The sequence below is a fragment of the Oncorhynchus mykiss genome, chromosome 10 (genome assembly GCF_013265735.2).
Source record: "Oncorhynchus mykiss isolate Arlee chromosome 10, USDA_OmykA_1.1, whole genome shotgun sequence".
NCBI classification, from domain to species: Eukaryota; Metazoa; Chordata; class Actinopteri; order Salmoniformes; family Salmonidae; genus Oncorhynchus; species Oncorhynchus mykiss.
The window spans coordinates 79,165,638-79,192,192 of record NC_048574.1 but is presented as its reverse complement, the minus strand read 5'-3'; the positions used below and the strand labels follow the sequence as shown (position 1 = coordinate 79,192,192).

The window sequence follows — 26,555 nt, the reverse complement described above, 5'->3', positions numbered from 1 at the left end:
CATTATTCTTGGTCAGTGTATTCCATACCTCTCCTCTGGGACCCCCACATTTTAGTTGCCCTTTAGAGCAACTGATTCTGATTCTTCTCATGAACTCATCATCAAGCCTTTTGATTGGTAGAATCAGGTGTGAGTTAGTGTTAGGGGGGCAAAAATAAGTTTAGCTAGCTGGCTAAGTCTGTCACATTTACAGAAATGTTGATTGATATGCGATATCCCTGTCAAATACATTTTCGATTAATGCATTTATGTGTGTGTCGGTCTGTGTGTGGTAATGTGTTTTTGGTAAGTGTGATTAGTTCACTGTAACTTCACATTATAAATAGTATATTTTTAACTTCATATGCTATATATAATAATCAATATTTGGGGGGGGGGGGGGTTGCAGAATCATTGTATATCGTTGGTTACCCATCCTATCATGTTACCACAACAACAGAGAAATGACCGTCTAGTGTCCTCCTGCCAAACCTGGTTGTTGTCACACTGCCCTCTCCTGGTAGCACTGCAAAACATCACTCAATCAAATCCTGATATAAAATATAAATCCACTTTTACCAGAAAATCTTATTATATGGGCTGAATACTTACATGAAGTGTATGGAGACTTTACATGACATAAATATGAATGTATAAAATAAACTTATACGTGTTAAACCCGCCCACTGTGTTGAAACAGGAAGTACATTTATAAGGAAGTAGATGAATAAATGGACACCATCGGCCGAAGAAAACATGTTTCTGAGGTTTGTAGCTTTCTTATACAATGTTATGTAGAGACGTGTTTTTGGAGAAGTTAGGCCATCGCAGAGAAAGGTGATTTAGGGTGTAAGACATCCGCACAATTCTTATATTATTACATTAGTGATTTCAACTTTCAATAATGATATGTTTAGGCTTCCTTACATTGATGCTGATTCATATTGATGATGTTATATTATAGGCTACAGGGCTATGAGGTAGGGTATGGGGCTACGAGGTAGGGTATGGGCGATTGGCTGCACATGATCTTGATCATAATTTATTTAAATAAAATGTAAAAATGCACCAATTGTTTTCTCTCCCCAATTTCGTTGCATCCAATTGGTAGTTAGTCTTGTCTCATCGCTGTATCTCCCGTACGGACTCCGGAGAATCGAATGCCGAGAGTCGTGCGTTCTCCGTAATCACAACCCAGCCACGCCTGAAATTTCCGTCCCTAACTATTTCCCGACAAAAATATAACTGCCAAAGGGGCGGAGTTAGCCTGCAGAGTTCTGCCAAACTATCCAGGTTTGTGACCAAACTATTTGAGCTTCTACTTTTAAAAACCCACCTTTCCAGAAACAAGTCTCTCACTGTTGCTGCTTCTTATATACCCCCCTTAGCCTCCACCTGTGCCCTGGACACCATATGTGAATTGATTAACCCCTATCTATCTTCAGAGCTCGTACTGTTAGGTCACCTAAACGGACATGCTTAACACCCCGGCCATCCTACAATCTAAACTTGATGCCCTCAATCTCACACAAATTATCAATGAACCTAGCAGGTACAACCCCAAATCCGTGAACAAGGGCACCTCATAGATCTTATCCTAACCAGCCTGCCCTCCAAATACACCTCTGCTGTCTTTAACCAGGATCTCAGCGAACAAATTTTATTTATTTATTTAATTTTATTTATTTATTTAATTTTATTTATTTATCAAATTTTATTTGTCACGTACACATGGTTAGCAGATGTTAATGCGAGTGTAGCGAAATGCTTGTGCTTCTAGTTCCGACAATGCAGTAATATACAACGAGTAATCTAACCTAACAATTACCTTATACACACAAGTGTAAAGGAATTAATAAGAATATGTACATAAAAAAATATATGAATGAGTGATGGTACAGAACAGCATAAACAAGATGCAGTAGATGGTATAGAGTACAGTATATACATATGAGATGAGTAATGTAGGGTATGTAAACTTATATAAGTGGCATTGTTTAAAGTGTCGAGTGATACATTTATCACATCAATTTTTCCATTATTAAAGTGGCTGGAGTTGAGTCAGTATGTTGAGAGCAGCCACTCAATGTTCGGGATGGCTGTTTAACAGTCTGATGGCCTTGAAATAGAAGCTGTTTTTCAGTCTCTCGGTCCCAGCTTTGATGCACCTGTCCTGACCTCGCCTTCTGGATGATAGCGGGGTGAACAGGCAGTGGCTTGGGTGGTTGTTGTCCTTGATGATCTTTTTGGCCTTCCTGTGACATCGGGTGGTGTAGGTGTCCTGGAGGGCAGGTAGTTTGCCCCCGGTGATGCGTTGTGCAGACCTCACTACCCTCTGGAGACCCTTACGGTTATGGGCGGAGCAGTTGCCGTACCAGGCGGTGATACAGCCCGACAGGATGCTCTCGATTGTGCATCTGTAAAAGTTTGTGAGTGTTTTTTGGTGACAAGCCAAATTTCTTCAGCCTCCTGAGGTTGAAGAGGCGCTGCTGCGCCTTCTTCACCATGCTGTCTGTGTGGTTGGACCATTTCAGTTTGTCCGTGATGTGTACGCTGAGGAACTTAAAACTTTCTACTGTCCCGTCGATGTTTCCTGAAGTCCATGATCATCTCCTTTGTTTTGTTGACGTTGAGTGTGAGGTTATTTTCCTGACACCACACTCCGAGGGCCCTCACCTCCTCTCTGTAGGCCGTCTCGTCGTTGTTGGTAATCAAGCCTACCACTGTAGAATTTAGGGAGCCTTATTTTCAGATTAGCCTTGTTAAAATCCACAGCTACAACAAATGCAGCCTCAGGATATGTGGTTTCCAGTTTACATAGAGTCAAATGAAGTTCGTTCAGGGCCATCGATGTGTCTGCTTGGGGGGGATGTATGCGGCTGTGTTTATAATCAACGATAATTCTGTAGGTAGATAATGCGGTTGGCATTTGATTGTGAGGAATTCTAAGTCAGGTGAACAGTACCTGTATGTTGTTATGATCACACCACATCTCGTTAATCATATAAGGCATACACCTCCGCCCTTCTTCTTACCAGAAAGATGCTTGTTTCTGTCTGTGCAATACGTGAAGAAACCAGCTGGCTGTACCGACTCCGATAGTGTATCTCGAGTGAGCCATGTTTCCGTGTCTCTCTGGAAGGCTCCCCTTGCACGGATTTCATCTACCTTGGTGTCAAGAGACTGGACATTGGCGAGTAGTATGCTCGGGAGCGGTGCGTGATGTGCCCGTCTACGGAGCCTGACCAGAAGACCGCTCCGTCTGCCCCTTCTACGGCCTCGTTGTTTTGGGTCGCCGGCTGGGATCCGATCTATTGACCTGGGTGGTGGGCAAAACAGAGGATCCGCTTTGGGAAAGTCATATTCCTGGTCGTAATGATGGTGAGTTGACGTTGCTCTTATATCCAATAGTTCCCGACTGTATGTGATAAAAACCTAAGATTACCTGGGGTAACAATGTAAGAAATAACACATCAAAAAATAAATAAATACTGCATAGTTTCCTAGGAACGAGAAGAGAAGCGAGGCGGCCATCTCTGTCGGTGCCTCATTGCCTGCGTCCATAATGGGTCTGCGGTCAAACGACCACCCCTCATCACTGTCAAACGCTCCCTAAAACACTTCAGCGAGCAGGCCTTTCTAATCGACCTGGCCCGGGTATTCTGGAAGGATATTGATCTCATTCTGTCAGTAGAGGATGCCTGGTTATTCTTTAAAAGTGTTTTCCTCACCATCTTAAATAAGCATGCCCCATTCAAAAAAATGTAGAACCAGGAACAGATATAGCCCTTGGTTCAATCCAGACCTGACTGCTCTTGACCAGCACAAAAACATCCTGTGGCATTCTGCATTAGCATCGAATAGCCCCCGTGATATGCAACTTTTCAGGGAAGTTAGGAACCAATACACACAGGCAGTTAGTAAAGCAAAGGCTAGCTTTTTTCAAACAGAAATTTGCATCCTGTAGCACAAACTCCAAAACGTTATGGGACACTAAAGTCCATGGAGAATAAGAGCACCTCCTCCCAGCTGCCCACTGCACTGAGGCTAGGAAACACTGTCACCACCGATTAAATCCGTGATAATTGAGAATTTCAAAAAGTGTTTTTCTATGGCTGGCCAGATAGAAAACCTAGCTCCAGATAGCTGATGAGTCTCTGTGGGGAGAGAAAGGAGGGGACCACTGCCTCTGAAATGAGTCTCTCTGGGGAGAGCGAGAAGAGAGGCACTGCCTCTAAGAGGAAGTATTCTGACTGAGAGGAAGGGGCCACACCCTCTATAAAGAGTCTGCCTCAAGACACCAGTTCTAAGAGGTAAATTGTAAATATAGTTATTTTAAAGATATACAACTAATTTGAAGAGAAGTGTTTCCAAATTACATAAAATGTAGGCCTATATCATTACGTAAAAAAATCCTAGGACCAACTGCTAGCTAGGTTTCTATCCAACTGGTAACAGGCTAGGTTTCTATCCATCTGTTAACAGGCTAGGTTTCTATCCAACTGGTAACAGGCTAGGTTTCTATCCATCTGGTAACAGGCTAGGTTTCTATCCAACTGGTAACAGGCTAGGTTTCTATACAACTGGTAATAAGCTAGAGTTCTGTCCAACTGGTATGGTAACAGGCTAGGTTTCTATCCAACTGGTATGGTAACAGGCTAGGTTTCTGTCCATCTGGTATGGTAACAGGCTAGGTTTCTATCCAACTGGTATGGTAACAGGCTAGGTTTCTGTCCATCTGGTATGGTAACAGGCTAGGTTTCTGTCCATCTGGTATGGTAACAGGCTAGGTTTCTGTCCATCTGGTATGGTAACAGGCTAGGTTTCTATCCAACTGGTATGGTAACAGGCTAGGTTTCTATCCAACTGGTATGGTAACAGGCTAGGTTTCTATCCAACTGGTATGGTAACAGGCTAGAATTCTGTCCAACTGGTATGGTAACAGGCTAGGTTTCTATCCAACTGGTAACAAGCTAGGTTTCTATCCAACTGGTATGGTAACAGGCTAGGTTTCTATCCAACTGGTATGGTAACAGGCTAGGTTTCTATCCAACTGGTAACAAGCTAGGTTTCTATCCAACTGGTAACAGGCTAGGTTTCTATCCAACTGGTAACAGGCTAGGTTTCTATCCAACTGGTAACAGGCTAGGTTTCTGTCCAACTGGTAACAAGCTAGGTTTCTATACAACTGGTAACAAGCTAGGTCTCTATCCAACTGGTAACAAGCTAGGTCTCTATCCAACTGGTAACAAGCTAGGTTTCTATCCAACTGGTAACAAGCTAGGTTTCTATCCAACTGGTAACAAGCTAGGTTTCTATCCAACTGGTATTTTAACAAGCTAGGTTTCTATCCAACTGGTATGGTAACAAGCTAGGTTTCTATCCAACTGGTAACAAGCTAGGTTTCTATCCAACTGGTAACAAGCTAGGTTTCTATCCAACTGGTAACAGGCTAGGTTTCTATCCAACTGGTAACAAGCTAGGTTTCTATCCAACTGGTAACAAGCTAGGTCTCTATCCAACTGGTAACAAGCTAGGTTTCTATCCAACTGGTAACAGGCTAGGTTTCTATCCAACTGGTAACAAGCTAGGTTTCTATCCAACTGGTAACAGGCTAGGTTTCTATCCAACTGGTAACAAGCTAGGTTTCTATCCAACTGGTAACAAGCTAGGTCTCTATCCAACTGGTAACAAGCTAGGTTTCTATCCAACTGGTAACAGGCTAGGTTTCTATCCAACTGGTAACAGGCTAGGTTTCTATCCAACTGGTAACAAGCTAGGTTTCTATCCAACTGGTAACAAGCTAGGTTTCTATCCAACTGGTAACAAGCTAGGTTTCTATCCAACTGGTAACAAGCTAGGTTTCTATCCAACTGGTAACAAGCTAGGTTTCTATCCAACTGGTAACAAGCTAGGTTTCTATCCAATCCCACATATTTCCATGATGACAAAACCCTGTGAGTTTGTCGTCACACATTGAGATTCGTGGTTGCAATTACGATTCACAAATCTGTAATTAAATTTCACAATCTTGTATCATGTTGTGTTGTTGTTTTTCACCCCTTTTTCGTGGTATCCAATTGGTAGTTACAGTCTTGTCTCATCGCTGCAACTCCCGTACAGACTCTGGAGAGGCGAAGGCCGAGAGTCGTGCGTCCTCCGAAATCACAACCCAGCCAAGCCGCACTGCTTTTTGACACCAACATGTCGGAGGAAACACCGTACACCTGGCGACCGTGTCAGCGTGCACTGCGCCCGCCCCGCCGCAGGAGTTGCTAGTGCGCAATGGGACACGGACATCCTTGCCGGCCAAACCCTCCGTAACCTGGACGATGCTGAGCCAATTGTGCGCCGCCCCATGAGTCTCCCGGTTGTGGCCGGCTGCAACCGGGCCTGGACTCTAACCCAGAATCTCTAAACCACTGCGCCACTCCGGAGGCCTTGTTGTGTAAAATTGAATAATGGTCGCAAACTTATAACTTGACATTTGAATACGCTCAATACGATTTGCAAGAATCATTTATTTTCAGAATTATTACAGGCCCATTTACTAGTATGAATATTCTGCTGTGAATCAAAATACATTTGCAGATGTTTTATCTGTGCACGCTCAGAGTTCTGCCAGTGTCACAAAACCAAGAGATTCGTAAACTTGTAAACAGTTTAGTAAGTTAATAAGTAAGTAAAAATGGTTTCAGTTGCTTTGTGGGTAGGACCTTTTTTTTCTCCTGACCAATCAGCCAAAACCACAGCCACATATTGTTGTAACCATTGGCTGCATTGTTCCATCAATCAAATCTCAGGAAGTAGCGAAGAGGAATCGTACTTGTAACCATGAATCTCAATGTGCGACCATGAAATTCAGAATACAAACTCACAGGGTTCTGTCATCCATTATAATCCCATAGATAATTTATGCATGTATATATATGTATATATATATATATATGTATGTATGTGTGTGTATGTATATGTATATATATATAATATATATTATATGTATATATATATATATATATGTATATATATATAATATATATTATATGTATATATATATATATATATATATATTATATGTATATATATATACATATAATATATATTATATGTATTAATATATATATATATATATATATATATATATATATGTATGTATGTATGTATATATATATATATATATGTATATGTGTGTGTTTATTTAACTAGGCAAGTCAGTTAAGAACAAATTCTTATTTACAATGACTGCCAATTGTACACTGTACTATGGGACTCCCAATCACGGCCGGTTGTGATACAGCCTGGAATCGAACCAGGGTCTGTAGTGATGCCTCTAGCACTGAGATGCAGTGCCGAGAGAATGCCAAGAGTGTGCAAAGCTGTCATCAAGGCAAAGGGTTGCTATTTGAAGAATATCAAATATAAAATATTTTTTGATTTGTTCAACACTTTTTTGGTTACTACATGATTCCATATGTGTTATTTCATAGTTTTGATGTCTTCACTATTATTCTACAATGTAGAACATATTAAAAAATAGTGAGTAGATGTTCTAAATCTTTTGACCGGTAGTGTATATTGGGTTCTGTAGAATACTATAAGTATGTGATCTTGTAGACATGGATTGAGATCTAACTTTCATTTTTTAACATTCATCACTGAAATCACCAGAGTGGTCTGTTCTCTGGGCAGTGAATGAGTAGAACAGAGACTATGTAAAGTAGAGAATCCCATACAGCGAATGAGCAGAGAATATGTTAATTAGAGAATCCCATACAGTGAATGAGCAGAGACTATGTAAAGTAGAGAATCCCATACAGTGAATGATCAGAACAGAGACTATGTAAAGTAGAGAATCCCATACAGTGAATGATCAGAACAGAGACTATGTAAAGTAGAGAATCCCATACAGCGAATGATCAGAACAGAGACTATGTAAAGTAGAGAATCCCATACAGCAAATGAGCAGAACAGAGACTATGTAATGTAGAGAATCCCATACAGTGAACAGCCTCACTCTAACCACTAGAGGGCATCAGAACCTGTTGAATAGGACAGCCTCACTGTAATGTCAGTCTCACTCAGGTGTAGGTCTCAATTTTGTGTCAGAGGCGCAGTGCAGTGTTTTGAGGGGGGTGGGGGGGGGGTGTAACTCATGATACCTGGGGTGACTTCACATCTCTAGGGGCTTTCATCAAGATAAGCAATGTGTAATGTCACCATCAGTATTGCTTTTATCAAAGTTGACATAGGGGTGTTATGTCACATTTACATAATTTAGCATATGCTCTTCCCCGGTGGGAGTCGAACCCACAACCCTGACATTTCAAGCACCGTGCTCTTTGAACTGAGCTACACAGGACCACATTTTGAAGTTGACATAGTATGTTATGTCACATTTGACAATGCACCCTACATAGGGAGCTGTTCTGTCACCCTTTGTACACACTTTGTATTGCTTATGAAGACTGTATGTATGCCATATCAAGCCTTTATAAGTTGTATTTAGTTTATTCACAGTCTATCCTTCTGCTTTACCAACACCAGAGACCATGGTGGAGAGAGTTGGATCAAACCTGGACCTGAGGACACCAGAGACCATGGTGGAGAGTGTTGTATCAAGCCTGGACCTGAGAAAACCAGAGACCATGGTGGAGAGAGTTGTATCAAGCCTGGACCTGAGAAAACCAGAGACCATGGTGGAGAGAGTTGGATCAAACCTGGACCTGAGGACACCAGAGACCACGGTGGAGAGTGTTGTATCAAGCCTGGACCTGAGAAATGTGAGTTAACTGATAACTGTTTTTAAATCAAAATATGATTAAAGCGTTCATTATACTTGAGTCCCAGGCAAAGAAAACAATCATGATCTATTTGGTCAAAACAAACTTAAAGGTAGAGACCGCAATATGACGTAGATGCACAACGTAAACAACATAGTGCAGGGGTTCTTAAACTTTTTCAGCCTGGGACCCAAATTACAGATTGTGTTTTTCCTGGGACCCAAGCTTAGGAAAATATGCAACTATACGTGAATATCGGTACATTTCATTGCCCTTATGCCGAAAACAAATAACAATTAAATTAAATACCCATATAAATATATTTTAATGTTCATTTTCCCCCATTAAAAACACTCTTACATATCTGTCTAGGTTGGAACTGTTTGCTGCTAAAATACAATAAATCATTTTCATTCTGAACCGGAATGAACTGATTGATCACACATCACACAGGTGTAGACTAGAAAACACACACACCGTCCTAATGAGAGGTGTGTGTCTTGTTGATGGTTTCAACAAGCAGGTCTATTCTGGGCTCCGTGTTTAACAGGGCAACACTGAGGTCATACTCAACCTTGAGACTGTTTCTGTACTTGTGTTTTTAAGTATGTCAGAGTTCAGAACCCTGACTCACCACGTAGTTATGTGGAGCCAAACTGGACCAGAACCTCTACTGTTTCCTCAGTCAGGCAGGAGACCGCTTCCTGCTGTCGATGACTGTTTGGCTCAAAAAAATCATCTTCCTTTCAAATCAGTTTATTCCAGTTCAGAATACAAATTATTACTTGTATTTGAACAGCAACAGTTCCAACCAAGACTAGTTTAAAACAATAATTTCTACAGTAAGATGTACAGTAGTCCTGATCATTTTTTATATTAATCTGTACTGTTACTAAGGGTTGCACCATCCGTAACTAGCTAGCTTGCTTTGGCTAATTTGAGCTATTAGCTGTGTACAAGGCCAGGGGATTGTTTGAAACAGAAACGCACATCTTCTACTATGAGAGTTAGTACTCCCTTATTTCTGCTTATCATCACCGGTTGTAAAAATGACAACAATGCCTTGCTAGGTGACTTAGTTTTCCACCGTCGCACTGTTTCCTGAAGTATTCTGCCTTGTTCTGAAGGAAGTCAATGGGTTTACCATCATGTTGCGGATGTTTGGTCAGGACGTGTCGTTTTTAATTCATTTGTTAGTAATGAGTCTCTCAAAACAAACGCAAATTCCCCGCACAAAACAGACAGTGGGGTGCTCTTCGTTATTTCTCAAAGTTTGTATGAAAGAGAGAGAAACTCATCCATGTATTTGTGTTTTATGACAATTGGAGCTCATTCTGAACTTGTGGCTAGTATGAGTCCATTTGATAACAGCGGTGAGTGATGTTGAGTGGGAATAACAAGTCAGTGGCTAACAGGGCCTCATCCGCTGCTGAACGATGTGTCGCGGAGTGATGTTCAAGAAAACCGCAGAAAAACATATATCCGGTTAACCGCGAAGCACACGGGCATATCCCTCTCCTACTCACCCAGCTGCCAAACTGAGCACAGATCGCTGCTAAAAGGCAGAGAGCGCAGATGCACTTGGCCGATTCCAGTAATTCATTAAATAATTGTACATTTACTCGGACACGCCGCGACCCATACTTTAATTAAGAAAGGCTGGTATAGCGGGTGAATTTCTGCAAAAACTAAGAGCTTTGGAGCGCAAGGCTAGACCACTGTTTTGGTCCCGTGGCTACCACGTTGTAAGAGAGTAAAGAAGACCCACGCACATGGACAGATACTGCGTGTGACTGTGTGAGAGAGAAGTCGGGCATCTTGCTCATCACAATATCTGTGGTGCTGCTCGTACAACATACATTTATCTGACTCTACCAATAAACTCTCATCCTAATATCTAGCAGAAATCAGGCCCTCAACATCTATAAAACATGGACCAGAACGATGTTTCCTGCTTCCACAACCATTCATTAATATAACACTAATGTCAGATTAGGGTATGTTAATATAATGAGTGTACATTCTGAGACTGTTGCTAACTTAGATTCATGTTTATTACAATAAGATTGTCCATTTTAATGAACTACTTTTGACTTCAGTGATTCCTCAGAGCTGTAAGACTTGTGACCATGTTGAGGTAAGTCATAATCTCAGTTCTTACTTATACATCAAATGTATTTGTAAAACCCTTCTTACATCAGCTGATATCTCAAAGTGCTATACAGAAACCCAGCCTAAAACCCCAAACAGCAAGCAATGCAGGTGTAGAAGCACGGTGGCTAGGAAAAACTCCCTAGAAAGGCCAGAACCTAGGAAGAAACCTAGAGAGGAACCAGGCTATGAGGGGTGGCCAGTCCTCTTCTGGCTGTGCATTATAACAGAACATGGCCAAGATGTTCAAATGTTCATAAATGACCAGCAGGGTCAAATAATAATAATAATAATCACAGTGGATGTCGAGGGTGCAACAGGTCAGCACCTCAGGAGTAAATGTCAGTTGGCTTTTCATAGCCGATCATTCAGAGTATCTCTACCGCTCCTGCTGTCTCTAGAGGGTTGAAAACAGCAAGAGTCCGGCACAGTTTCAAAGCCAGGTGTGTAGTGACCAACCATTCATACTGGGATATAGACAATCCTGTGTTCTGCTTTAGTAATATAAACACAGTCTCAAAGCCAGGTGTGTACTGACCAACCATTCATACTGGGATATAGACAATCCTGTGTTCTGCTTTAGTAATATAAACACAGTCTCAAAGCCAGGTGTGTAGTGACCAACCATTCATACTGGGATATAGACAATCCTGTGTTCTGCTTTAGTAATATAAACACAGTCTCAAAGCCAGGTGTGTACTGACCAACCATTCATACTGGGATATAGACAGTCCTGTGTTCTGCTTTAGTAATATAAACACAGTCTCAAAGCCAGGTGTGTACTGACCAACCATTCATACTGGGATATAGACAGTCCTGTGTTCTGCTTTAGTAATATAAACACAGTCTCAAAGCCAGGTGTGTAGTGACCAACCATTCATACTGGGATATAGACAGTCCTGTGTTCTGCTTTAGTAATATAAACACAGTCTCAAAGCCAGGTGTGTACTGACCAAGCATTCATACTGGGATATAGGCAGTCCTGTGTTCTGCTTGTAGTCATGCAGGATTTTAGCTGGTGTCATATTTTGTCAATACAGTTTAATTGATAAATAACCAGCATTTCATGTAACATTGAATAAATACATTAGATGAGTTACTTTGGTTAATGGGCCAGTTTCCCAGACACAGATTAAGTATAGTCCTGGACCTTAAAGAACTTTCTATTGAAACTTCCATTGAGTCCAGCACTAGACTCAATCTGTGTCCAGGAAACAGGCCCCATATGTATTACTGACATGCTTGTCCTTGTTCAGGACTCCACACACTGGCTTCAGATTGAACCCTTGACTTCCACTGTCCAGGGAGTGACAATGTTCAGGTAAAATAACTACTTTTAACATTTCATTCCACTTGCTAGTGTATTTCCCCATTACCTTTGGGAATAGTCTTCTAATCCAACCTCTCCATTTGACCATTGACCTTCTCTCCCACATCTTGTTGTTGCTCTCAGACACAGGACACCCAAAGGGAGTTATGAGTGCACAGTGTCTGGGCTCCGCTGGCTGTGTGAGAGAGATGTCATTCTGAAGTATCACTTCAGGAACTGGGAACCCTACAGTCAACTTCTGAAAGACATGCAGTACGCACAAGGTGGTCCATTGCTGGACATCACTATGGAGTTGGGTGAACTGGAGGAAGTTCATCTGCCACACTTTGTCTGTTTAGGTAAAACCATATAGAAATAGTGTTCAGAAAGACATTTCTATGTAACTGAGTTTTACTTCCTGAATTAATGAATGAACTGTTCTGGGAGTTTGAGTTTACTGTGATCTCGTACTGCATATTCTTTGTGTTTTAGTTGGATGAATAATACAATATTTGTCTTCCTGTCTCCTTTGTATTGTGTTGTTCAGGGACCAACCCTTCCCTGAGGAATGAGATGAAGATTCTTCATGCAGAGGAACATGGAGTGTCTTTAGAGGAAGTGCATGAGGTTACCAGATTCCATGTTAAGATTCTCCATCCCAAGTTCTCACCTATCGCTCTGATACTGAGATTACTGTCTTGGAACGTAGATGTCCACTGTGAGCTGATGCTCTATCTGACAGTGAAAGGGGAAACATTAATTTCTCGCCTGTACCTGTTCCCATGGAACCCTGGCCAAATACAGGTGAGGGACCATTATTATAGAGATGACCTTAACTAACCACTGGTGCAGCTTATGTTGAGACTCATTAAGTTGAGTGTGTTGCCAGTTTTCTGAATAATGTTTGAATAAGACTGTACATTGACTGGCTGGGTATTCCGTGCCGCGTTTCACAGGCGGTGGAACTACAGGAGAAGTCTCACGGGTCTTCAAGGATTCTCATCTCCAGACCAGAGCAGTCCTTCAAACTATATAGTTTCTTCAGACTGAACATTCCCTGTTCTACCTCCATCAATCCACAGGTACAGTCTCAGTAGAATTAGAACATGTCGTCTAGCCATTGTTTCAGTAGAATGAGAACGTGTCGTCTAGCCATTGTTTCAGTAGAATGAGAACATGTCATCTATCCATTGTTTCAGTAGAATGAGAACATGTCTAGCCATTGTTTCAGTAGAATGAGAACATGTCGTCTATCCATTGTTTCAGTAGAATGAGAACATGTCTAGCCATTGTTTCAGTAGAATGAGAACATGTCGTCTATCCATTGTTTCAGTAGAATGAGAACATGTCTATCCATTGTTTCAGTAGAATAAGAACATGTTGTCTATCCATTGTTTCAGTAGAATGAGAACATGTCTGTCCATTGTTTCAGTAGAATGAGAACATGTCTATCCATTGTTTCAGTAGAATGAGAACATGTCGTCTATCCATTGTTTCAGTAGAATGAGAACATGTCTATCCATTGTTTCAGTAGAATGAGAACATGTCTATCCATTGTTTCAGTAGAATGAGAACATGTCTAGCCATTGTTTCAGTAGAATGAGAACATGTCGTCTATCCATTGTTTCAGTAGAATGAGAACATGTCGTCTATCCATTGTTTCAGTAGAATGAGAACATGTCGTCTATCCATTGTTTCAGTAGAATGAGAACATGTCGTCTATCCATTGTTTCAGTAGAATGAGAACATGTCTATCCATTGTTTCAGTAGAATGAGAACATGTCGTCTATCCATTGTTTCAGTAGAATGAGAACATGTCGTCTATCCATTGTTTCAATAGAATAAGAACATGTCTATCCATTGTTTCAGTAGAATGAGAACATGTCTGTCCATTGTTTCAGTAGAATGAGAACATGTCTATCCATTGTTTCAGTAGAATGAGAACATGTCGTCTATCCATTGTTTCAGTAGAATGAGAACATGTCGTCTATCCATTGTTTCAGTAGAATGAGAACATGTCTAGCCATTGTTTCAGTAGAATGAGAACATGTCTATCCATTGTTTCAGTAGAATGAGAACATGTCTATCCATTGTTTCAGTAGAATGAGAACATGTCGTCTATCCATTGTTTCAGTAGAATAAGAACATGTCTATCCATTGTTTCAGTAGAATGAGAACATGTCTATCCATTGTTTCAGTAGAATGAGAACATGTCTATCCATTGTTTCAGTAGAATGAGAACATGTCTATCCATTGTTTCAGTAGAATGAGAACATGTCATCTATCCATTGTTTCAGTAGAATGAGAACATGTCGTCTATCCATTGTTTCAGTAGAATGAGAACATGTCTATCCATTGTTTCAGTAGAATGAGAACATGTCTATCCATTGCTCTCTCTCTCTCTTGCTGTCGCCTTCTCGCTCGCTCTCAATTAAATTCAAATGGCTTTGTTGGCATGGGAAACATATGTTTACATTGCTTTGGCAATCCCTCTCTCTCTCTCTCTCTCGCTCCAGAAGATTCATCTCATACAAAGAGACACCACACCAAGCTTTTTCAAGGCGATCGTGAAAATAACAGGGATTGACATTGAGATGGAGTTATTCGGTGATGATGAGAGGACAGCATGGAAAGAGAAAGTATCACGATGTAGGAGCACATGTCAATCATCACTTTGTACTTTAGTACCAGATGCTATTTAGAGTGATATAACCTCATTTTGTTTATCTTTCAGATGAATACATCACTGACACCTGTTCAACAAGTAAGTAAACGTGAGTTACAATGCATTCAGAAAGTATTCAGACCCCTTGACTCCTGAGCACGTTTTCATCAAGGATCTCTGTACTGTTCTCCGTTCATCTTTCCCTTAATCCTGACTAGTCTCCCAGTCCCTGCCGCTGAAAAACATCCCCACAGCATGATGCTGCCGCCACTGTCGGGATGGTGCCAAGTTGGCATTCAGGCCAAAGAGTTCAATCTTGGTTTCATCATACCAGAGAATTTTGTGTTTTAGGTGCCTTTTTGCAAACTCTAAGCAGGCTATCATGTGCCTTTTACTGAGGAGTGGCTTCCGCCTGGCCTCTACCATAAAGACCTGATTTGGTTTTCCTATCTCCACAGATGAACACTAGAGCTCTGTCAGAGTGACCATCGGCTTCTTGGTCACCTCCCGGACCGAGGCCCTTCTCCCCCGATTGGTCAGTTTGGCCGTGCAGCCAGGAAGAGTCTTGGTGTTTCCAAACTTCTTCCATTTCAGAATGATGGAGGCCACTGTGTTCGTGGGGACCTTCAATGCTGCAGAAAGGTTTTGGTACCCTTCCCCAGATCTGTGCCTCGACACAATCCTGTCTCGGAGCTCTACGGACAATTCCTTCGACCTCATGGCTTGGTTTTTGCTCTGACATGCACTGTCAACTGTGGGTCCTTATATAGACGGGTGTATGCCTTTCCAAACATGTCCAATCAATTCAATTTACCACAAGTGGACTCCCAAGTTGTAAAAACATCAATGGAAACAGGATGCGCCTGAGCTGAATTTCCAGTCTCATAGCAAAGGGTCTTATGTAAATACTTATGTATTGTACTTATGTAAATAAGGTATTTGTTTATTTGTTAACAGGTCTAAAAACCTGTTTTCAATTTCATTATGTGGTATTGTGATGTCATTATGGGGTATTGTGATGTCATTATGTGGTATTGTGATGTCATTATGGTGTGTTGTGTATGTAGATCGATGAGGGAAAAACACTTAATCCATTTTAGAACAAGTCTGTAACGTAACAATGTGGACAAAGTCAAGGGGTCTGAATACTTTCTGAATGCTCTGTACAAACCAATGGCAAGTCAACATGGTTTACTGTAGGACCTGGACTAGTCCTGATTATAAAATACTGTCTTCAAGAACAATGACATCTGCTCCAGGACTTGATGTATATTAACCTGGTTCTGAATGTCCCAATGACATCTCCTCCAGGACTTGATGTAGATTAGCCTGGTTCTGAATGTCCCAATGACATCTCCTCCAGAACTTGATGTAGATTAACCTGGTTCTGAATGACCCAATGACATCTCCTCCAGGACTTGATGTAGATTAACCTGGTTCTGAATGACATCTCCTCCAGGACTTGATGTAGATTAACCTGGTTCTGAATGACCCAATCTGTTTTTCTATGTCTTTGAAACCGGCCTTAAATATGTTCAGTGATGCAGGTCGTCATTGTAAAAAATATATTTTTCTCAATACTTGTTATTTCAGGTTGCTTTTATTTAAGGAGGAAAGTGTCTGCTTCAAAATGACTGAAATGTAAATGTACAAATGTAGTTATTTTGTAACCTGACTCTCTCAGGTGCTGTGTCGGGGGCAGGAGGTCCGGCTGAGAGCAGTCTGACTGGTTCTGCTGAGCAGCAGCTGCGTTCTGTACGGACAGAGTTTGTCAAACAAGTATCAAGACCTGTCCTGAATGAACTGCTGGACAGACTCCTGCAACACACAGTCATCCACCAGGAGGAAATGGAGTCAGTGAAGGTGATCGCTGAGAGGGCAGAGAAGGCACGTGACATCATCGACATGGTGTTGAGAAAAGGAACTGAGTCATGTTCCAGGATGATCAACCTTCTTGGGGAGCTGGACCCCAATCTTTGGTCACAGCTTCAGATCAGTGTTGGGGTACCAACCGAATGGTAGAATGGATAGTAACAGTGTTGGGGTACCAACCGAATGGATAGTAACAGTGTTGGGGTACCAACCTAATGGTAGAATGGATAGTAACAGTATTGGGGTACCAACCTAATGGTAGAATGGATAGTAACAGTGTTGGGGTACCAACCTAATGGTAGAATGGATAGTAACAGTGTTGGGGTACCAACCTAATGGTAGAATGGATAGTAACAGTGTTGGGGTACCAACCTAATGGTAGAATGGATAGTAACAGTGTTGGGGTACCAACCTAATGGTAGAATGGATAGTAAGTGTTGGGGTACCAACCTAATGGTAGAATGGATAGTAACAGTGTTGGGGTACCAACCTAATGGTAGAATGGATAGTAACAGTGTTGGGGTACCAACCTAATGGTAGAATGGGGACAGTAACAGTGTTGGGAGTACCAACCTAATGGTAGAATGGATAGTAACAGTGTTGGGGTACTAACCTAATGGTAGAATGGATAGTAACAGTGTTGGGGTACCATCCTAATGGTAGAATGGATGGTAACAGTATTGGGGTACCAACCTAATGGTAGAATGGATAGTAACAGTGTTGGGGTACCAACCTAATGGTAGAATGGATAGTAACAGTGTTGGGGTACCAACCTAATGGTAGAATGGATAGTAACAGTGTTGGGGTACCAACCTAATGGTTGAATGGATAGTAACAGTGTTGGGGTACCAACCTAATGGTAGAATGGATAGTAACAGTGTTGGGGTACCAACCTAATGGTTGAATGGATGGTAACAGTATTGGGGTACCAACCTAATGGTAGAATGGATAGTAACAGTGTTGGGGTACCAACCTAATGGTTGAATGGATGGTAACAGTATTGGGGTACCAACCTAATGGTAGAATGGATAGTAACAGTGTTGGGGTACCAACCTAATGGTTGAATGGATGGTAACAGTATTGGGGTACCAACCTAATGGTTGAATGGGGACAGTAACACTCCTATTCAACACCATGGGGTGTATTCACTAGAAAACAGACCTGATCCTAGATCAGGACTCTTACTCAACCAACCTGAATTTGTCCAAAAGAAACGCTTGTTTTTTTGTTGTTGCAAAACGTTATGCTACGGTGGTCGACTAATAAATACACCCCTGATCTGACTGGGCTGTAATTCTTTGTCAATAAATGTTTGTTTCTGGGTAGTTTACTGTCCATATGCCTCATATATACATGTAACAGTATAACTTTAGGCCGTCCCCTCGCCCATATCCGGGCGCGAACCAGGGAACCTCTGCACACAACAGTCACCCACGAAGCATCGTTACCCATCGCTCCACAAAAGCCGCGGCCCTTGCAGAGCAAAGGGGAACCACTACTTCAAGGTCTCAGAGCGAGTGACGTCACCGATTGAAACACTATTTAGCGCGAACACCGCTAACTAAGCTAGCTATTTCACATCCGTTAATCACGTTACGTGATCATTCATCCACACACGTCTGCTAGGATCATAACACACCTGATCAGAAATACCAGACAAAGAATATAAAAGGGGTGACCAAGATCCAATCATGGACTGAGATTACAGTTGAAAACACAACTACACACAACGGAAATCTGCTTATTGCATTAAATTAGCTTTATATGTGAGGTAACCAATCAGAAAGCTAGTTGATGGCCGGTAAACCAATCAGAAAGCTAGTTGATGCCGTATGAACCTAAAGTGGTCTTGGTGATATCAAATCCTCCTCCCAGAGAGCTACTGGGTCTGCAAGCTTTTGCTTCAGCCCTGCTCTAAACACACCTCATTCTGCCAGTCAAGGTTCTGATTAGACTGATTAGTAGAATCAGTTGTGTTGGAGCAGGGTCAGAGTAAAAGCCTGCACGGCCAGTAGCATCTCTCCAGGAGTAGGATTGGCCGTCCCGTTTTAATTCTACATATTCCTCTCCATGGTAACCCCCTGAGCATGACCCTTGACCTTTACTGATCAGCCAAAGCTGTCCCAAATGGCATCCTATTCCCTATACAGAGCCCTATGGTTCCTGGTCTAAAGTAGTGCACTACATAGGGAATAGGGCCCTGGTCTAAAGTAGTGCACTACATAGGGAATAGAGTACCATTTGGGACAGACTCAAGACTGAGTGTTTAACAATAAAAGGAGATTGAGAAATGACAACAGAGAAGGTGGTTAAAAGTAGGGAGAGCCCTGATGGAGAGAGAGAGCTACCAGTGATTAAAGGCCAACCAAAAACCCAGGCATTAGTGTTTGAGCAGAAACGAGGGTCATGAGGAGTGTAGCTTGGTGTGACTTCTAAAATAGCCCCCTAGTCACCATCTAGTGTATTACTGGTCAAAGATAGTGCACTACACAGGGGAAAGGGTACCATTTAGGATCTCACCCTTTATCTCAGGTGAGTATTCCACCACGCTTCTGTCTGTTCACCGTTGGTTGTCAGGGAAACCTGTTAGCATTAATCTAATACACACACATTCAAAATGACACACACACACACACACACACACACACACACACAGAGCAGTAACGCAAAAAAACATCCACAGTCCCTTGTCACAGAACAGGTAAAACAAAAACAAGGTGAAGAAAAACAAACAATCAGTTCTGTTCCTTCTGCGTCGCTGATCATCAGTTCTCCCCGTCGCTAGGCAACGGTCGCGAGGCTGACCCTACAAACCAGCGTCATGGATACAGGAAATCGGCCCATGTCCGGGTGTAGCATACGGGTCAATACAAATAGGCTCTAATCCCAACTGGTACCCTGTTCCCTATGAAGTGCACTACTTTAGACCAGAGCTGTGGGGGTAGTGGTGTGTTATATAAGGAGAAGGGTGCCATTTGAGGGTACGACCAGACAGTATAGTGGGACAGTCTGTGTGATCTTCTCTGGTTTAGAGGTGTGTCTAGTGTGCAGAGATGATGGATAGGAGAGTCTAGGATTACCATCTGAAATGACACCCTATTGGAGGAGATGAGGAGAGTCTAGGATTACCATCTGAAATTACATCCTATTGGAGGAGATGAGGGGAGTCTAGGACCACCATCTGAAATTACATCCTATTGGAGGAGATGAGGGGGGGGGGGGGGGTAGGAGAGTCTAGGACCACCATCTGGAATTACATCCTATTGGAGGAGATGAGGGGAGTCTAGGACCACCATCTGAAATTACATCCTATTGGAGGAGATGAGGGGGGGGGTAGGAGAGTCTAGGACCACCATCTGGAATTACATCCTATTGGAGGAGATGAGGAGAGTCTAGGACCACCATCTGAAATTACATCCTATTGGAGGAGATGAGGGGAGTCTAGGACCACCATCTGAAATTACATCCTATTGGAGGAGATGAGGAGAGTCTAGGACCACCATCTGAAATTACATCCTATTGGAGGAGATGAGGAGAGTCTAGGACCACCATCTGAAATTACATCCTATTGGAGGAGATGAGGAGAGTCTAGGACCACCATCTGAAATAGCAGTCTATTCTCTAGTCTAGATTGTACCCTACTTTTGGCCAGAACCCTGTTAGGTAATAGAGGGACAGGATGCCATTTGGGACGAAGACTAGTTTGAGTGGACGCAGAGAGAGACTCGGGGGTTTCATGTAGCTGACACACGGTGTTTAGTTTGGCTGTTCTCTCTACTGACCCACTGTGGTTAGTTTGGCTGTTCTCTCTACTGACCCACTGTGGTTAGTTTGGCTGTTCTCTCTACTGATCTGTGTTTAGTTTGGCTGTTCTCTCTACTAATCCACTGTGTTTAGTTTGGCTGTTCTCTCTACTGATCCACTGTGTTTAGTTTGGCTGTTCTCTCTACTGACCCACTGTGGTTAGTTTGGCTGTTCTCTCTACTGATCCACTGTGGTTAGTTTGGCTGTTCTCTCTACTGATCCACTGTGTTTAGTTTGGCTGTTCTCTCTACTGATCTGTGTTTAGTTTGGCTGTTCTCTCTACTGACCCACTGTGTTTAGTTTGGCTGTTCTCTCTACTGACCCACTGTGTTTAGTTTGGCTGTTCTCTCTACTGACCCACTGTGGTTAGTTTGGCTGTTCTCTCTACTGATCCACTGTGGTTTGTTTGGCTGTTCTCTCTACTGACCCACTGTGGTTTGTTTGGCTGTTCTCTCTACTGATCTATTGTGGTTAGTTTGGCTGTTCTCTCTACTGACCCACTGTGGTTAGTTTGGCTGTTCTCTACCAATACTATGACCAGTCAAAAGGCGAATGATGCTGCAAGTTCCACAACTGTTCTACCAATGTTCCATTTGTATTTAACCTTTATTTAACTAGGCAAGTCATTTAAAGAACAAATTATTATTTACAATGACGGCCTACCCCGGACGACGCTGGGCCAATTGTGCGCCGCCCTGTGGGACTCCCAATCACAGCCGGATGTGATGCAGCCTGAAATCGAACCAGGTACTGCAGTGACGCCTCTTAGCACTGAGATGCAGTGTGTTAGAACGCTGTGCCACTCGGGAGCCCAATGACGTTCCGTTGGGAGTTCCATAGCTGTTCTAATGTTCTGTCAGTTCCATAGCTGTTCTGTCAGTTCCATAGCTGTTCCAATGAAGTTCTGTCAGTTCCATAGCCGTTCCGTTTGCTAATCCATTGAAGTTCTGTCAATGTTCTATATTAGTTCCATTGAAGTTCTGTAGAAGTTCCGTAGCTAATCCATTGATTGTCACCTCAGCGGTTCCACAGAGGTTCTAGAACAGAGTATAAGATCAACTGTTCCAACAGCACAGAGTGTCTCATAGTTCAGGTTGGGGTACAATATAACGGGGGTATAAATCTTGAGTAAAGATTGTGCCTCGTGTACAGGGAAGGGCTGTGAAGAGGAGGTCCATCAGTGCAGGTCCAAAATTAGGAGTCCACTTTCTCCAGTGCCACAGTTCTATGGTACCGTTTACACCCTTTCTGAGCTGGGTCTCCCATGATGACCCACAGACCGATGACAGTCAAAAGGCCACGTCTCCTCCAACAGATCTGGGGTCGAAGGTTGACATCAGAGAAGGGGAGGGGCTTTAGGGTGTAAACAGGTGTTTTCTGGGTATATAGAGGGGCTAGACAGAGAAGTTAGATAATGTCCAGTAAACATTAAATGGTGGTTTTGTTTTAGGGGTATGGGCCTGGTTAGGGGAGGAAAGAGGAGGCCATTTTGGAGAGGTGACTGGGCCGAGTGAAGAGAGGCACCACGGGAGGATGTGGGTGGGGCTGCGGAGAGCTAGTCCGGTCTGAAAATGGGGATCTTGGGTAGGAACTCTATCAGGATTACCTGAGGGGGGAGAGAGAGAGAGGTTATTCAAAGTGTGTGTGTGTGTGTGTGCATTACTCAAGTACTCCATCGTGTGTGTGTGTGTGTGTGTGTTCTCACATATTCCATCATGTTGTTGGTTTCACACTTCCTCTTGCTCAGCCTCCAATGCAAACACAGCTGAGAGAGGGAAGGAAAGGGAGAGAGAGAGGGAGGGAGGGAGAGAGGGAGGAGGGAGGGAGAGGGAGGGAGAGAGAGAGGGGCGAGGGAGAGGGGAGGGAGAGAGAGGGGAGAGAGAGAGGGGAGAGAGAGAGGGGAGAGAGAGAGAGAGGGGAGAGAGGGAGAGAGAGAGATGGAGGGAGAGAGAGAGGGGGGGAGGGGGGAGAGAGAGAGAGAGGGGGGGAGGGGGGAGAGAGAGAGAGGGGGGGGGGAGGGGGGAGAGAGAGAGAGGGGGGGAGGGGGGAGAGAGAGAGAGGGGGGGGGGAGGGGAGAGAGAGAGAGAGAGGGGGGAGGGGAGAGAGAGAGAGAGGGGGGGAGGGGAGAGAGAGAGAGAGAGGGGGGGAGAGAGAGAGAGAGGGAGGGAGAGAGAGAGAGAAAGGGGAGGGAGAGAGGGGAGAGAGAGAGAGGGAGAGATCAGTCAAACTTAACTACCTCTCCCGGCCCTCATCCCACCCCTACACACCTTGTGGTACAGTCTGCTGTTCTCCCAATCCAACAGCTTCTCCATGGATCTCTGTGTCTGAGGAGGAGAGAGACAGGTAACCTTGAGTATGGTACGCAGAGGGATGGTCTGTGTGTATATGTCTGTGTGTGTATGTCAGTGTGTGTATCTCAGTGTGTGTGTGTGTCTCCCACCCTTTTGCTCAGACAGATGACGGGCCAGAGACTGAAGCCCAGTGTACAGCAGCAACAGAGACAGCCACACAGCAGCCAACGCACATTCACTGGCAGCGTCTTCTTCAGACAGCCGTTAACACGGTTTATACTGGCCTTGAACTCCTCTGGCGCCACCTAGAGGACAGACAGGGGAAACACTCAAATCAGGTCATATACATTAAACAAGTAGGGAGAGTGAGCTTGTCTGAGGATGGAATCAAAACACACAAGATTCTGCTGGGGAGACCTGCACACTTTCAACGTCTCCAGGAAAGCTAGTTAGCTGTCCTGGGCGGGAGTCAATATTACCTGCTAATAAACACATGACTATTACAAAGAATTCAGGTGGATCTTTATATTTTAAAGGGGCAAATACAATACTACAATACTGTAAAAGTGCCGTTTGCAAGGTATTCTCTCAGAGTCTGTCGCTAGCTGGAAATGCAGGGTTGCCAGGTATGGCAGTTGTTCCCAACAAGTGGCACCTCAACGCTATCCCAACACCAAAAAAATATACACAATCATGATTTGATGCACACCTGGTAACCGCCCCTGATTATTTGCACTCGTTAAAACTCTTGAGGGACAAACGTCGAAAATGGCAGATTTACAGAAAATGTGTGTACTTTCCATGACTCACCTTCCCTGTAAGTGCCGATGGGAACTCTGACTCAAACTTGTTACTGAGTCCAAACCTTCGGGGACAAGAACATGATAAGTAAATGCATTATTTGATGCACACAACAACTAGATAGCCTCATATCCCTTGAGTGACGTTCTATTTTAACTGTTTGACTAAACCACATATGGAAAGTATATTTAGTTAACCAGGAAGTTACGGTGTGTATATAGTCATTTTATGGTCCGAACTACATAAACTAGGTAATGTTAGCTTGTTAATAGTTATTGTTGCCATGCTAATAGGCTAGTTTCTTGGGCCCTGTTATCGTAAATACACCGACCTGATTACGTTAGCTTAGCTTTCCGCTAACAAGCTAGTTAATGCCGTAGTGTAACTTTCGTTATCTAGTTCGCGTTATTTTATGACAACTAACGGGTGCTTGGGACTTCCCCCCCCTCCGAGCCCTGCCGGTTTCTTACACAGTGACGTGGCCAGATCCTCGGACGACCACCGGGTCTGGAGCGTACTTTAACAGCTGTTCCTCCGCGGCCCTCTCCTCGTCCTCCTCTTCCTCCTCCTCCTCCTCGTAGATCTCGTCGAAGTCCTCCATCATCGCACGACTCGGCCTCGCGTTTCCCCGGTGAGGCGCCGGGAGAGACACGGTGCCGTCGTTTGGGGAGTGGGTTCCTTCCCCCGGTTGAAAAACGATTTTAAAAAAGTCAGACAACAACCAAACAACAACTAACAACAAAAAAAACTCCGGCAACGACGAAAGCTCGCTAGCTAACTCTGGTTGTGGTCTCCAAAACAGAATATCAACATCCGCCGCAGTGCCCTGAAACCGGAAGGGGAGAGACGTTCTTTCGTCATCGATTCAGGAATTCCACAGAAAGTATTCTGTGTGCGAAATGGCTTTCTATTCTACATATAAATATCTCAACATATTTATCCGACAGTAGCTAGCTATCGTATGTTCTTGGTTAAAGTATGTAGCTAATTTGTAATTTATTTATGGTTGCAGTAAAGAACGGACATGTGATTCAGTTGAGATTATTAGGCCTACTTGTTACCATGAAGCTCACACATGAGCTAAACCTCTTCCTTCTGTCCGTACCACTAAAGTTGCGTCGTATTAAATAACCGTATATAGGAAAGCAATTGTTTCCATTGGTTGTAGTTACTGAGCTATGCGGCTTTTATGGCCTCCTGAGTGGCACGGCGGTCTATGGCATTGCAGTGGCGTCACTACAGACCCTGGTTCGTTCCCAGGCTGTAGGGCGAAGCATAATTGGCCCTGCATCGTCCGGGGTAGGAGAGGGTTTGTCCAGGGGGGTAGGCCGTAATTGTAAGTAAGAATTTGTTCTTAACTGACTTACCTAGTTAAAAAAAAATATATGCATATTTTTGATACCATTTGAAAGGAAACACTTTGAAGTTTGTGGAAATGTGAAATTAATGTAGGAGAATATAACACATTAGATCTGGTAAGAGATAATACAAACCAAAAAAACATGCGTTTTCTATTTTTTATTTTTTTCATCATTTTTGAAATCCAAAAGAAAGGCCATCCAGTCATAGTTTAGTTGTAATTTAGATTTTGGCCACCAGGTGGCAGCAGTGGGCGTGCAACGTTTCAGACTGATCCAGTGAAGCATTTCATTTACGACACAATATTTTGTACCAGGTCTGCCAGGAGTTTGCTCAAATGTGCCAAATTGGCCAATTGATACATTTTCAAGTACATAACTATAGAGAACATACAAAAATGCTATGGTAATAAAACAATTCAAGTTTACACACCCCCAGGAATGTCATAAATGAAGGATAATTAGCTTCCCTACAGAAAAAAAAACACTAATCTTCACACATCTAGATGGCCGAGCGGCGTGGTTGTGGGGCCAGAGACAGCGGGGGTTAAAACTGTAGAACCCAGTTCCTACATTTGAATATAAAAAATTGATTTTATCAAACAAAACCATGCTCCATTTTATCTCGGAGATCCTCAGGATGACAAATCAGAGCAAGACTATTGAATTGTAAGTACATTATTTACCTTCAGAGGTGAATGTATCAAACCCAGTTGCCGTGATGAATGTTTTGTTGTTGTGCACTCTCCTCAAACAATAGCATGGTATTATTTTTCACTGTAATAGCTACAGCAAATTGGACATTGCAGGTGGATTAACTAGAATTTAAGCTTTCTGCCTATATATAAGACATGTCAATGTCCCGGAAAGTTGGCTGTTACTTTCTTCATTCTAGTCACATTAGGGCCAGTTTAGGGACACTGATCCCATAGAGGTGAAATAAAAATGTGCATTTAAAAACGACATGTTGTTTCAATCCATACTGTTCATTAGTTTATCGACCCTAGGTTGGCAGAATTCAACCATATAGATAGAGGACTTATCTTGTGCCATTATTGCTTCTGTGGCAGCACCATTGAGGAAATCTCATTTTTGTTTGTAGATTTTCTTCGCGATTGGCTGATCCATCCTGATGACGCGGTTGGACATGACTCCTACAGGGTCACCAGGAGGTGTCCGTTGATAATATTCCTAACTAAATGATCTGCTTTTTATAGGCAAGTATTCTTAGCGTGGTTTATATATACAAAAAAAAATCCCCGTATAGGTATTTCATTTGGAAAAAAAATGGACATTTTGTATAGAAATAAGTCTTGTTTTTTAACTGGTTAATAATCATATCCTGCTGATGAGTCAACTTTTTAAATGCAGAAGTATTGTTACTCAATTATGAGGATTTTTTTTTATTTCGTTACAGTATCCTTTACACACCTAGAGAGTTCTCCGTAGTCTTTGATGCTATTCCATCTGGAACTCTCATGTTATTTAGAGGTGTAGCCAGATTTCACTTTCTTGACCTGCCCTCCTTAATCCAGTTGACTCTCC

General features: G+C 42.8%; 2 protein-coding genes and 1 long non-coding RNA gene across 6 annotated transcripts; 2 read left to right on the top strand and 1 right to left on the bottom strand.

Annotated features, from left to right (window-relative positions):
- The first annotated feature begins 4,416 nt into the window (after positions 1-4,416).
- Positions 4,417-4,958, top strand: LOC118936937. Its single transcript, XR_005034363.1, has 3 exons — positions 4,417-4,550; positions 4,610-4,641; positions 4,930-4,958. It is a non-coding gene; the product is annotated as an uncharacterized LOC118936937 (long non-coding RNA).
- A 3,671-nt stretch (positions 4,959-8,629) lies between these two features.
- LOC110513570 (NACHT, LRR and PYD domains-containing protein 1 homolog) lies at positions 8,630-16,988 on the top strand. 4 transcript variants are annotated; one of them, XM_036934110.1, is made up of 9 exons: positions 8,630-8,759; positions 10,859-10,896; positions 12,167-12,231; positions 12,364-12,578; positions 12,767-13,023; positions 13,176-13,301; positions 14,736-14,868; positions 14,954-14,983; positions 16,569-16,988. In XM_036934110.1, exons 3-9 carry the CDS (start codon positions 12,224-12,226, stop codon positions 16,904-16,906), a joined length of 1,107 nt encoding a protein of 368 aa, XP_036790005.1. In that variant the 5' UTR covers positions 8,630-8,759; positions 10,859-10,896; positions 12,167-12,223; the 3' UTR covers positions 16,907-16,988. The 4 variants fall into 4 exon arrangements, with proteins under 4 accessions (XP_036790005.1, XP_036790002.1, XP_036790004.1 ...); XM_036934107.1 differs by lacking the exons at positions 8,630-8,759; positions 10,859-10,896 and adding an exon at positions 11,205-11,353 and having other exon boundaries at positions 11,769-12,231; XM_036934109.1 differs by lacking the exons at positions 8,630-8,759; positions 10,859-10,896 and having other exon boundaries at positions 11,721-12,231; positions 14,739-14,868.
- A 4,159-nt stretch (positions 16,989-21,147) lies between these two features.
- LOC110513571 (cysteine-rich hydrophobic domain-containing protein 2) lies at positions 21,148-24,489 on the bottom strand. The gene is made up of 6 exons (XM_036934105.1): positions 24,123-24,489; positions 23,662-23,716; positions 23,001-23,156; positions 22,828-22,884; positions 22,266-22,325; positions 21,148-22,166 (listed from the first exon to the last, which is right to left on the bottom strand). The coding sequence occupies exons 1-6, from the start codon at positions 24,254-24,256 to the stop codon at positions 22,116-22,118; spliced, it is 513 nt and encodes a 170-aa protein (XP_036790000.1). The 5' UTR covers positions 24,257-24,489; the 3' UTR covers positions 21,148-22,115.
- Positions 24,490-26,555: the final 2,066 nt, after the last annotated feature.

Bases quoted from the DNA above. Each gene is read 5' to 3' on its own strand.
- LOC110513571 (XM_036934105.1), bottom strand. From the start codon at position 24,256: ATGATGGAGGACTTCGACGAGATCTACGAGGAGGAGGAGGAGGAAGAG. The intron at 22,885-23,000 runs GTGGGAGACACA...TCTCCTCCTCAG, and splicing joins TCATCTGTCTGAGCAAAAGG to ACACAGAGATCCATGGAGAA. The intron at 22,326-22,827 runs GTGTGTAGGGGT...TCCCTCTCTCAG, and splicing joins ACAGCAGACTGTACCACAAG to CTGTGTTTGCATTGGAGGCT.
- LOC110513570 (XM_036934107.1), top strand. From the start codon at position 12,149: ATGCTTGTCCTTGTTCAGGACTCCACACACTGGCTTCAGATTGAACCC. The intron at 12,579-12,766 runs GTAAAACCATAT...TGTGTTGTTCAG, and splicing joins GCCACACTTTGTCTGTTTAG to GGACCAACCCTTCCCTGAGG. The intron at 14,984-16,568 runs GTAAGTAAACGT...TGACTCTCTCAG, and splicing joins CACTGACACCTGTTCAACAA to GTGCTGTGTCGGGGGCAGGA.